At 39.0% G+C, this 13,744-nt stretch overlaps 1 protein-coding gene across 5 annotated transcripts in view; it reads left to right on the plus strand.

Annotated features, from left to right (window-relative positions):
• The first annotated feature begins 1,350 nt into the window (after positions 1-1,350).
• The window catches only part of LOC134218394 (obscurin), a 189,780-nt gene continuing 177,386 nt past the window's right edge, over positions 1,351-13,744 (plus strand). For 3 of the 5 annotated variants that reach the window (XM_062697333.1, XM_062697332.1, XM_062697334.1), the window contains exons 1-2: positions 1,368-1,635; positions 11,036-11,337. In XM_062697333.1, coding sequence (XP_062553317.1) covers positions 1,587-1,635; positions 11,036-11,337 — 351 coding nt within the window. In that variant the 5' untranslated portion in view covers positions 1,368-1,586. Of the gene's footprint in view, positions 1,636-11,035; positions 11,338-13,744 lie in introns of all 5 variants that reach the window. The other 2 variants (XM_062697331.1, XM_062697336.1) reach the window with 2 other exon arrangements.

Raw genomic sequence — 13,744 nt, forward strand, 5'->3', positions numbered from 1 at the left:
AAAACTGTCATAACTCCAACAATTCTCAACCGATTATAGAGATCAGCATATCGTTGGAAAGAGGAAGAGTGTATCCTCAATTTGCAATAATGAAAATATAAGCAGCCATATTGAATTGGGCCGCCATCTTGGATTTGTTTTTGAAAACTATTTTTCCGCCAGGTTCGCAACCACCAATTTTTAAAATTAATACATCAATTAAAAGCTTAGCTTATATTGTGCATTGCGTCCGAAAATCTCAGGTGTATGTTTTTTCTATCAAAAGTTATGTACTATTTACCAATACCAATATTCTTGAATTATTTCATGCAACAACTTGAATGCGGCTCCGTTATGCTCAAAACTTTTGAGCCCTTCAAATAAAATACTGTTGTGGATATGCTTTTCATTTTTGAAACATATTTGGCTTAGAATAGTGTATGAAATCAAGGAACTGACGTCGTAGTACCATATTACCCATAAAAATAATGTTCGTTGGTCAGATGGCCCTTCAAAATATAATTTGGTAAATCGTACATAACTTTTTATATAAAAAACATACAGCGAGAATTACTCAATTCCCTTTCTGCTCACAGCTGAACTGTTTACTCTGGGGCCATTTTGAATGCGGTATGTGTTTGGGTATTTCTGGTCTATGGAATTGTGGAGTTCATCCTGACTGTTGGCAAGCGGGAACCACTTGGAACACCTTATCGTACTGTTTGTTTACTGGCTGTGATGGACGACATATTCCCCGATTGCTTTGATTGCTGATGATGTGACTCTAAGTTGTGGTTCACATTAGGCCTACTTCTATGGTTTCAAAGCAATTGAATATATGATTTATGTAGTAAACGTCAAGTACTGTTTAACTGCCACACAGGAATTATACAAATATTGGGTTGACCCCAGGGAAAAAATCTATAAAAAATGAAAAAAAGCAAATGGTATTTGAAACGAAGTGGGTATTGAGGTGGACCGAAAAGACCGAAATTGACAAAATGCATGCGCGTAAAAAACGACCCCAGTGTATACTACAGTGATTCCATAGCAAATTGTACTACAGAATTAAAGAAAAACTTGAAGGTATTTTTCAAAAAATGTACACAAAATCGTCTATCTTTCCTAGAAAAAATATCCGTTAAGCATTTACCATAATCATATACATTATACAGTCGGATTCCTGTTGTACAAAGCTTCTCCATATTCGACCAATTGAGGGTGTGATTGCCTGTTATGGTTTGAGTCGAATAAACAGTGGATTTTGATAGCACTTCTTTACTAGGCACTTCTAAGCGTCTAGAAACCTGCTGGAATGGAGTTTTGTTTGTCAAATGTGTTATGTGCGACATGAGAATTACATAGAATAAGAAAAACTTGTTTCATAGCTCGAGATACTCCTCAAGAAAACCACGACGACCCCAACGACGACCAGTGAATTATAGCAAAACCCCATCGCATTAGATTAGAACCCAAACGAAATAAGTATAAATAATCGGCAAAGTGGTCATCGGAGAGCAAGCCGCTATCGAGTCGGCGGAAGCGCACGCGTGGATCGCCAAACTGGTTCTCGTGCAGAATAAAAGTGAAACGCCGACACCGCGGAAATGACGCTGAAAGATGAGATTGTCGCCGCCTCGGCGGAGGTCAAACCTGGTAGGATAGACTCAATTGATGGGTGCTATTTTCCGTCTATCTGTTTTGGCTCATCTCTGTTGTTTGGGTTATCTGATAGCGGTAATTAATTGGAATTTCGAACAAAACAAAAATACGTACTAACGTAAAAATAATGAATGTTAATCCGATAAAATCGTTTGATGTTTTCTGTAACAGAACATATATTATTCTTGTTTGTACAATATTAAAGCATCTGTGTTTTGGATATATGTAGAATCTATTTCTGTGTTATGTTCAGGTTAACCGATCAATATTCACCCAACTCTAAAAAAGTGGTAGATTGTGAGGATCCGCTAAACGATGAACAATTATACATAACAACAATATAAACTATAATATATTCAAATTAACTAAATATTATTTAGGGTCTGTCTCATTTGGAGAATAAAACTGAAATAAAACTTAAAAGTGACATTTCAATAATTATCAAATAACCCTGCTCGCAGAGCAAGATTACTTTTGACAGATATCGAATCATTTTGCATCGATGTCTTATTGGAATTGCTGGGCAGCACCAGTCATTCTTATTACCGGGTTATTTGCTAATTTTCGAACTGTCACTTTTAAGTCCAATTCTCCAAATGAGACACATCCTTAGGATTATTTATAAAACTGATAGAAAAATCGTGCCTTCCATTACGAAGCCACCGAATGCATCTAGGTACCGTCGTTCGATTCTGGTCTAAATCGAAATCATTTTTATTTCAATTAAACTTTTAAAATGACAAATTACTATAATCTTGTGTTTTCATTGAACGAAGATCCTTAACGTATCTATTTTACCACCTTTCTCCCTAATGCTTCAGAAAAGGATAAGAATAGAAATCGCTCTGTGTTGTCCTTAGAATAGAATGAGATCATAACATATGTTCTGCATTATCCAAGAATTATGGCCTTACTCCAGCGATCCTTGGATAGTGCATAGCGAGCTTCTGTAGTTATCACATTTAATTCTAAAGACCACAATGACCATGTACCTCTTTTAAAACAAATCGATAGTCTTTTGATTAAGCGTGTAGACCTTAAGTCCTCACTCCAGAGATTTTTTTTGAACAGCACAGAACATTCACTGCAAAGAGCATGTACCGTACCACTTTGAAAACTAGTCGATACACCTTTGGTTATGCGTTTAGACCCTAAGGCCGTTCTCCAGAAGAATTTTTGTGGAAATTCGGAAAATTTTTCAGTAGAAACTCGGAAGAATATTCTGTGGAAATTATTGGAAGAATTTACCGTGGAAATTGGTGAGAATTTCTCGTGGAAATTGCGAAGCATTTCTCTTGAAAATTTGGATGAATATCACATAAAAAATCGAAAGAATTGGAATTGGGAAATACTTCTGAACTCATGGTTTTTTTTTTCCTAAATGTCCTAAATGTCAATGAAAAAATCTAATTTTCCATGGAAGTTTTTTCTCAATTTCATAAATTTTATTAAGGTGGCTTCCGGGCCTCTTGAAAGGAGGCTTCTGGCCTCTTGAAAGGAGGCTTCTGGGCCTCTTGAAAGGAGGCTTCTGGCCTCTTGAAAGGATGCTTCCGGGCCTCTTGAAAGGAGGCTTCCCGGCCTCTTGTAAGGAGGCTTCCAGTCCTCTTGTAAGGAGGCTCTTGTAAGGAGGCTTCCAGGCCTCTTGTAAGGAGGCTTCCAGGCCTCTTGTAAGGCGGCTTCCAGGCCTCTCTTGCAAGGAGGCTTCGGGGCCTCCTGTAAGGAGGCTTCCAGGCCTCTTGTAAGGAGGCTTCCAGGCCTCTTGTAAGGAGGCTTCCAGGCCTCTTGTAAGGAGGCTTCCAGGCCTCTTGTAAGGAGGCTTCCAGGCCTCTTGCAAGGAGGCTTCCAGGCCTCTTGCAAGGAGGCTTCCAGGCCTCTTGCAAGGAGGCTTCCAGGCCTCTTGTAAGGAGGCTTCCAGGCCTCTTGTAAGGAGGCTTCCAGGCCTCTTGTAAGGAGGCTTCCAGGCCTCTTGTAAGGAGGCTTCCAGGCCTCTTGTAAGGAGGCTTCCAGGCCTCTTGTAAGGAGGCTTCCAGGCCTCTTGTAAGGAGGCTTCCAGGCCTCTTGTAAGGAGGCTTCCAGGCCTCTTGTAAGGAGGCTTCCAGGCCTCTTGTAAGGAGGCTTCCAGGCCTCTTGTAAGGAGGCTTCCAGGCCTCTTGTAAGGAGGCTTCCAGGCCTCTTGCAAGGAGGCTTCCAGGCCTCTTGTAAGGAGGCTTCCAGGCCTCTTGTAAGGAGGCTTCCAGGCCTCTTGTAAGGAGGCTTCCAGGCCTCTTGTAAGGAGGCTTCCAGGCCTCTTGTAAGGAGGCTTCCAGGCCTCTTGTAAGGAGGCTTCCAGGCCTCTTGTAAGGAGGCTTCCAGGCCTCTTGTAAGGAGGCTTCCAGGCCTCTTGTAAGGAGGCTTCCATGCCTCTTGTAAGGAGGCTTCATGGCCTTTTGTAAAGAGGTTTCCAGGCCTCTTGTAAGGAGGCTTCCAGGCCTCTTGTAAGGAGGCTTCCAGGCCTCTTGTAAGGAGGCTTCCAGGCCTCTTGTAAGGAGGCTTCCAGGCCTCTTGTAAGGAGGCTTCCAGGCCTCTTGTAAGGAGGCTTCCAGGCCTCTTGTGAAAAGGCTTCCAGGCCTCTTGTAAAAATAATTCAGACTGAACATATTTTAAAAATTCTACACATAAATCATACCACCTTATTTGCATCCCGACGAAGTTACATGCAAGGTTGAAATTAGGTTATGACTAAAATAAAAACTCTTTCTAAAATTTTTTTTTCATAAATACATAAAAAATTATCAATTATAAAATCAGGTTATGAGCAATATTATTTATATATTATATTATTTTATTTATATACAATATTATATCAGGTTATGAGCAATTATTAAATTACCATAAGGCCATTACAAATATTTAATCAACATTATGTCCTACTGGTCTACAAAATGGGGAAGGGTAATAATAAAAAACAAATATTAAAATAAAAAAAAAAATTTAAAAAAAACTCGGATTTGCTAAAGAATGTTTTGAAAATCCTCAAAATTATCCGAATTTAAATAAATAAAAATTTCATTTATACAAGAAGAATTTTTCATTAAAAATCAAAATGTCCCGTGGATAAAAATACAAAATTTCCATAAATAAATCAATATTAGCCATAAACAACTACAAAATTACCAAAAAAAAAAAAAATTTTTCCGCAAAACTTTCCATGAAAGAAAACAATAAATAGCAATAAAAAATATGAAGATTTCCATAAAGAAATATAAAACAAAGCAATAAAACGGGGAAGGGTCGTTTGGCCGAAAACCATTTAGCCGAATGCCACTAGGACGAACAAACCATTGCGCCGAAAATCATTTGGCCGAACAGGTCATTATACCGAATAGGTCTTTTGGCCAAACAAGTCAATTGGCCGAATATATTATTTGGCCAAATAGCTAATCTGACGTCTCACTTCTCACTACTCAATCATCACTTCTCACTGCAAAAGTGAGAAATAAGGAGTTAGAAAGGATGAATGAAAAGAGAGGCGTTTCCCTTTTTCGGTCTTCCCACTTTTCACAGTGAGAAATGATTAGTAAGAAGTGAGAAATACGACGTCTCGCTTCTCACTTCTATCTAATCATTTCTCCCCTCTCACTTCTTACTGTTAAAAGTGAGTAGTGCGAAGTTAGAAGTGAGAAGTGAGAAAATATTAAAACAAAGTGAAAAAAGAGATCACTTCTCACTCCTCATTTTCTACTATGAAAAGTGAGAAGTGCGAAGTGGCTCACTTGGCACTACTCACTTTTCACAGTGAGAAGTGAAAAATGATTAGTGAGAAGTGAGACGTCTCACTTATCACTTCTCACTAATCATTTCCTACTTCTCACTGTGAAAAGTTGGAAGAGCGAAGTAAGATGGGAGACGCCTCTCTTTTCATTTATCATTCATAACTCCCTATTTCTTACTTTTGCAGTGAGAAGTGATGATTGAGTAGGGAGAAGTGAGACGTCAGATTAGCTATTTGACCAAATAACATAATTGACTTACCAGGTAACCATTAGCACTATATTTCGCCCTTTCGGCTAAATTGAGCTATTATAGAGCCAGTATAAAGCATGTTAACACTGTGATAGCGTTATAGTCGCACGTACGGCTTTTTTAAATCCTTACGGTTACCTGGGTTACTCCTGGGCCTCTTGAAAGGAGGCTTCTGGCCTCTTGAAAGGAGGCTCTGGGCCCTCTCGAAAGGAGGCTTCTGGGCCTCTTGAAAGGAGGCTTCCGGGCCTATTGAAAGGAGGCTTCCGGGCCTCTTGAAAGGAGGCTTCCGGGCCTCTTGAAAGGATGCTTCCGGGCCTCTTGTAAGGAGGCTTCCAGTCCTCTTGTAAGGAGGCTCTTATAAGGAGGCTTCCAGGCCTCTTGTAAGGAGGCTTCCAGGCCTCTTGTAAGGAGGCTTCCAGGCCTCTTGTAAGGAGGCTTCCAGGCCTCATGTAAGGAGGCTTCCAGGCCTCTTGTAAGGAGGCTTCCAGGCCTCTTGTAAGGAGGCTTCCAGGCCTCTTGTAAGGAGGCTTCCAGGCCTCTTGTAAGGAGGCTTCCAGGCCTCTTGCAAGGAGGCTTCCAGGCCTCTTGTAAGGAGGCTTCCAGGCCTCTTGTAAGGAGGCTTCCAGGCCTCTTGCAAGGAGGCTTCCAGGCCTCTTGTAAGGAGGCTTCCAGGCCTCTTGTAAGGAGGCTTCCAGGCCTCTTGTAAGGAGGCTTCCAGGCCTCTTGTAAGGAGGCTTCCAGGCCTCTTGTAAGGAGGCTTCCAGGCCTCTTGTAAGGAGGCTTCCAGGCCTCTTGGAAGGAGGCTTCCAGGCCTCTTGTAAGGAGGCTTCCAGGCCTCTTGCAAGGAGGCTTCCAGGCCTCTTGTAAGGAGGCTTCCAGGCCTCTTGCAAGGAGGCTTCCAGGCCTCTTGCAAGGAGGCTTCCAGGCCTCTTGCAAGGAGGCTTCCAGGCCTCTTGCAAGGAGGCTTCCAGGCCTCTTGCAAGGAGGCTTCCAGGCCTCTTGTAAGGAGGCTTCCAGGCCTCTTGTAAGGAGGCTTCCAGGCCTCTTGTAAGGAGGCTTCCAGGCCTCTTGTAAGGAGGCTTCCAGGCCTCTTGTAAGGAGGCTTCCAGGCCTCTTGTAAGGAGGCTTCCAGGCCTCTTGTAAGGAGGCTTCCAGGCCTCTTGTAAGGAGGCTTCCAGGCCTCTTGTAAGGAGGCTTCTAGGCCTCTTGTAAGGAGGCTTGAGGCCTCTTGTAAGGAGGCTTCCAGGCCTCTTGTGAAAAGGCTTCCTCTTGTAGCAATAATTCAGACTGAACATATTTTAAAAATTCCACACGTAAATCATACTACTTCATTTGCATCCCGACAAAGTTATATGCAAGGTTGAAATTAGGTTATGACTAAAATAAAAACTCTTTCTAAAAAAAATTAGAAAAATTTCCATAAATGAATAGAAAATTACCAATTATAAAATCAGGTTATGAGCAATATTATTTATATATTATATTATTTTATTTATATACAATATTATATCAGGTTATGAGCAATAAATAATTATTAAATTATCATAAGGCCATTACAAATATTTAATTAACATTATGTCCTACTGGTCTCCAAAATGGGGAAGGGTAATAATAAAAAATAAATATTAAAATGAAAAAAAATTAAAAAAAACTCGGATTTGCTAAAGAATGTTTTGAAAATCCTCAAAATTATCCGAATTTTATTTTATTTTGTTGTTGTTGTTGTATTTTGTTGGCTAAAAAATCCGAGGGAGGGGGGACATAATTATTTTTGAATATTTGTATCGGCCTAAATAATGCAAAATTTCTATAAGCAAATAACAATTTTCCACAAAACAAAAATAACTAAAAATTTCATTTATACAAGAAGAATTTTTCATTAAAAAATCAAAATGTCCCACGGATAAAAATACAAAATTTCCATAAATAAATCAATATTAGCCATAAACAACTACAAAATTATCCAAAAAAATTTTTTTTTTCCGCAAAAAATTAAAAACTTTCCATGAAAAAAATCAATAAAGAGCAATAAAAAATAAGAAGATTTCCTTGAAGAAATATAAAACAAAGCAATAAAACGGGGAAGGGTCGTTTGGCCGAAAACCATTTAGCCGAATGCCACTAGGACGAACAAACCATTGCGCCGAAAGTCATTTGGCTGAACAGGTCATTATACCGAAAAGGTCTTTTGGCCAAACAAGTCAATTGGCCGAATATGTTGTTTGGCCAAATAGCTAATCTGACGTCTCACTTCTCACTACTCCATCATCACTTCTCACTGCAAAAGTGAGAAATAGGGAGTTAGAAAGGATGAATGAAAAGAGAGGCGTTTCCCTTTTTACTTCGGTCTTCCCACTTTTCACAGTGATATGTGAGAAATGATTAATAAGAAGTTTGAAATAAGATGTCTCGCTTCTCACTTCTATCTAATCATTTGTCCCTCTCACTTCCTAATGTTAAAAGTGAGTAGTGCGAAGTGAGAAGTGAGATATCACTTTTTCACAGTGAGAAGTGAGAAAATATTAAAACAAAGTGAGAAAAAAGATGTCTAACTTCTCACTCCTCATTTCTCACTTTCTACTATGAAAAGTGAGAAGTGCGAAGTGAGTAGTGACACGTCTTATTTCCCACTTGGCACTACTCACTTTTCACAGTGAGAAGTGAGAAATGATTAGTGAGAAGTGAGACGTCTCACTAATCATTTCCTACTTCTCACTGTGAAAAGTGGGAAGATCGAAGTAAGAAGGGAGACGCCTATCTTTTCATTTATCATTTATAACTCCCTATTTCTTACGTTTTGATTTTTTTTAGTTAATTTTGATTTTCTGATACGTTGAACGTTCGAACTTCTCGAAAGTCAAACATACATAAAAAACAAAGGTAGGACTGTATTGGATAATGGAAAAATTATTAAAATCAAACCATCCCCAATCTTATTCCACGTTTTCATCATAAATTTTTCCATTTATATTATTAGATTATAATATGTGGATGATGTTTATTATTTAATACTTTGGAATCTCGACCATCTTCGTTTATTCAATTGCTATTGTTGGAATGAACAAGTGATCACGAATCACCTTAAAGAGTTCACATTAGTCATGATCGGAAAATGTCTCCCACGGTATATCAAGACGCTAGGAAAACATCACATTGTTTACTTCTCACATTCTCAACGCCTGCGAACACAACTGTAGAGCGGAGCGCACCTCTAGTGAAGGTGAAAACAAACGACCATTCACCTGTATTCAAAATGTTTACACACAAACGAAAATACCAAATGCCAAACTGTGGTTGTTTCTTTTATTTGATTCACATCATCCCCATCCTACGGCACAGCGTGACGTTGGTTCCAATTCAGATCCAACTTATGAATTAATCATCCTATTTGGCACTGTTCTTTACTTAAATATTGTCCAAGGTCACTTTCAGTCTATCCCAGTAGTAGGAACTTTTTATTTTAATCTCTAGATATAGCTTTACAGCTATAAATACGAGTATAATCTCGAAAATACAACTAAATCTTTATACACCACGCCAGTAATCCTCGTGGGATTCCATTTTCACCTAATTTAATTAGTATGTTCATGTATTTTCGCACAGCATCGGAATCTCCAAGACGTTCGTTCATCTCTAGAACCAACGATCAAAGCAAATCGATAATTACAATTAGGCATCTCAATTTTCACACCCTTGCTGCATTTGAACAGCCGCGAACGTTTGGCGGCCATTACACGACGCCGCCGTCGCGCGCCTTCTAATATAGGCATCATGTTGATTCACGTGAAATTTATGTTCCCTCACTAAGCGGTACATGCAATTTGGCGTATCGCCCCGCAACTGGTCTGGCACATGATACAGGACCACCAGACAGTGCAGTTTTCATAATGCATACATTTTTTATGGTGGCGGCGTGTTGGGCAACGATCCTTGGTGCGGTGAGAAATGATCGCATTATATTTCTGCAGCATATTAGATCAGCTGCTCACCGGTTGGTAGAGTGCAGTTTTGGTGAATGTATTTTTCGCCAAGTGGCGTTACAGTGGCTTACGTGTGTGTAGTATTAATGACCAAATGACTGATTGGGGGGTTGAGGGAACAATTTATAATTAGCCGAAATATTTCTCTTGTTTATGGTTTATTTACACCGTTAGATTGTACAAACGGACAAATTCAAATACCGTCGTCGCGGTCGACAATAGGTCTAGGGGGTAAAAATGGGTCACCGCTCCACGGACAGTCTGGTGGCCGGATAACAAAATCGATCAAAAAGGTCTCTGATAATTTAGTTTTCTTGCCCATACATACATGAAATCGATTCTACAAGCATTCTTCGTAGTTTAAACAGTGACTCATTCTCACCCCCATTTATCCTAGTTTCCCAACCCCCACCCCTCGACAACGGTACATGATCATAATAAAATTAAAAATATATAATAAAATATTTCTATTACACAACTATGTACACTCGTGTTGTTAACTTTTTCCGTATAGTTATTTACAAAAGAACCTTTGGAATATGTCTACGTTACTACTACAACTGTAATACAAACTTAAGACTCGAAAATCGACTGAAATTCAATCGAAATTGTTCAGTTACTTTGCTTGAATGTCTTCTGCCATACAATCCGATGGAGACGCATGGTGTTGCATCTCTGTACCTCGCACCGAATTATTTGGATCAACATTCCAGTATTCTGATGTTTCTTTCATCTTGCAATCATTACATCGCTTTTCGGGTACATTTTTAGATCTTTTCATGTATTTTTCGTGTTGCGTTTTAAATTGATAAACCAATTGAATTTTTGTTAAAGGCCTCTTAGTAATGCAATTTTTAAAAATAGAGTGTTCGTATCTTTACTCATGACTTAAATGTGTAATTCAATTTAAAAAATAAATAAATGCACCATAAATAAATTACATGTTAGAAACTTCAGTATGTTATAAATCAAACTACATTTCAAAAAATCCGCTAGACACAGAACGAATGTTATTCACCGACGGAAAGGCATTAATACCGTGTACAAACATGCTGCATATATCATATTGTATACGTGGCGAAACTAGCGAAAACAGAACATTTTTGTACACATTCCAACACAATTATCGTGCTTTCGAATGTATTCGTGTGAGTATATCCGTGCAGCTAATGATGTGCCGAAAGAGTCTTAAAAATAAAAGATGTCCATCCCTTATGAGGCGTGGGTAATAAACAACATTTAACTGCAGTGTGTTAATTTAGTACTTTTCCTGTGGCCAATTTTAACGTCGCCTGCTGTCACTACTGCCATCATTGTTGAATAAAAACCTACCGTTGACTGTTTATAGTATATTCAATCAAATTTTCTAAAAACCATCTGTTTCTCCTTCCACAATCCGCCGTTATCGTCAGACTTTGGCGAGGCATACTCCACCAAAGAGGATATCCTGCAGCTCGCGTCGGCCATCAGCCGGAGGTCATCGATAACAACAACAACAGCAACGACACAGCCCTCCTCGCCTCCTGCTTCGTATCGCCCCGCCGCAAAGTTCGAATGTGCTGGCCCGGTGGTGAAGCCCCATCAGCACCAATATTCATGTGAATCGATCGGAAACAGTCAACAGCTGTATCGTTACCAGAGATACCAAGATCACAGCGGCGGAAGCCATCAGAAGCAACTGCTGGGCGTAGACGCCGAATCCAACGGGTCCAAGGTAAGTGTGGTCTTTAGATTCGTGACTAGGACATAAATTAAATATATTGCAGTGACCATGTTGAATATTACGATTTTATTTGCAACATTCAACTGGTTATCAACATATTTTCAATTCCATTTGGCAATACACAAATAATAAATCAAAACAAAAAATGCAGTACAATAAGTACAACGGAAATGCAGAGTATTTAATTATACAGGGTAGCGTCAGCCAACAATCCATCGCCATCGTTGCTTCTTTAACAGGCGCCAAAATTATTGGTCGAATAAAATATTTTCTCGAGTTCGTTGGGCTTGAGATATACTCAGCGCATGTATCGCAGAGCGACAAGCACTATGTGCGCAGAATCGGGAGAGACCAGTCAGTGAATATATCTTAAATTAATGATCATTAGACTGGTCGACATTTAGACTATTTATTTATTTAGAAATAATTTTTGAAATATGGTTGTATTCGAATTTGTCCAACGCTTATGGTATGGAAAACAAAACTATCATTTGGTTCAATTTGTATTGTTGTTTTTCATTATTTATTTATATGCAGGTAGATCAACTTACGGCAAATTTAAAATCATAATGCATTCTGGATGACGTTCCAATTCCGATACATGTTATTGTCAAATTTTCCAAATCAAAATTTCAGAACAATAAGGACAAGCCTTCCGGAATTCAAATTCACATCTACTCACGTTTTCAAGGGCACACCATTCAATACGAAAGCAACGCGTAACTGTCATCCGTTTATTTTAACTTTGCTGCGTCGCAGCATGCTTGAAATAATAAAAATGACAGTTCTGCGATGCTTCCGTATTTTGTTTTTATTGTGCCTTGAAAACGCGAGTGCATTTAGTTTTGGATTCCGGGACGCTTGTCCATAAGGACAGACTGTGTCAAAACCGAATGTTGATGAAAAATATCTTCGTTTCTATGTAACGTGCTTTTGTGTACTTCATTCACCACAAAATATTGTTTTTATCATTATTCAGTATCGGCACATTCTGCTCGTCTTGAAATTTTGAATCATGGATTAAATTTGTCCATAAAATGTAATTTCATCTAAAAATCACAAATATAATCAAAATCGAAAACACCAGAGTACACACTCTAACTTTCACCTACTCAGTGACTGAGTAAAATTGTATTGCCCTCTCTTTTCTTCCCACGGAAATTTTACTCAATTTCCGTCAAAAGCAGGACTACTCATAGTTTTGAGTAGTCCCGCTTTTAACGGAAATTGAGTAAAATTTTCGTGGGAAGAAAAGAGAGGGCAATACAATTTTACTCAGTCACTGAGTAGGTGAAAGTTAGCGTGCAGAAAATAATTTTCCAATAAAAACCACAGTATGGTTGGCATGTACGCCAGCCTAATGGTCCTTGGTCATGCGCATTTTATGATCATCGAAGTAAAGCTTTCCCAAACACATACTTCAGCCATCTGGTGTGGTTTCACAATACTTAGGAAGTTTCCAACCATCACCAGAAGATGTCGTTTCTGTCCAGATAAAATATCATCTGGCTTCCCGCTCGTTGCGGGGCCTCGACTTTCGACTTCATGGAACGATGATTGTGCCAACTGAGGCGGGATGACTTTTGGCACGGGAGTTTTCGTCGTTTCCCTGTCTGCAGATGTCTTCTTTCTCGGCGACCACCGAAGTGATGACGACTTAATAGAGTATTACATGATTTTTGTTGTGTTTGGTCTATTCGTTCAGCGACTTCCGACTTTTCGGGTATGAATAAAGATGGCACGTGTAGTTAAAAATTATTAACAACGACAGAGCTAACAGCTGTTACGATGTTGCCACCAGCTGGTTGAGTGATACTTGTTTTGGCGTTCTATGGGTATACCGTTCTATGGATACTATCACAACAGATAAAGGAGTAAGAAGCTATGAAGCATATATGACATTTCGATAAAATTTAAGTTGAGTACAGCAATAAATTATTTGGTTTTAGAACTTTGTGGCCATAAAATATAATACGTTGAACATAGTAAATGTAATAATTTACTGTAAATTTTAATTTTTTAAACCTCGTTTAAAATTTGAACTGAATGAAAAATATAGAATACTTTATCCGCGACCCTCTAAAGCATTTCTTTTCGATACATTTGCACTGAATTTAAGTCTTCCTTTTCAACTAGAGTTCTTCTGAATTTTATTTATAAAAAGGAATACTCGCCTTTTAATAAAAAAGTACACTTGAACAAAAAAAAACTTGTATTTCAGATGCTTGTACGAAGTTTCATATAATCCAGAGCCACTGTTATTTCTAGCCTTTTCTTCTACTACGGAGGACATGACTTTGCGGACTACGTGGGCCAACGACGTTTAAGATGAAGATATTCACCCCAAATCTTGTTTACTGACGACTTTTTCCCCCATTTGATGCTGCTGGCGTGAACG

Source organism: Armigeres subalbatus, chromosome 2, assembly GCF_024139115.2.
Source record: "Armigeres subalbatus isolate Guangzhou_Male chromosome 2, GZ_Asu_2, whole genome shotgun sequence".
Taxonomy (NCBI): Eukaryota; Metazoa; Arthropoda; class Insecta; order Diptera; family Culicidae; genus Armigeres; species Armigeres subalbatus.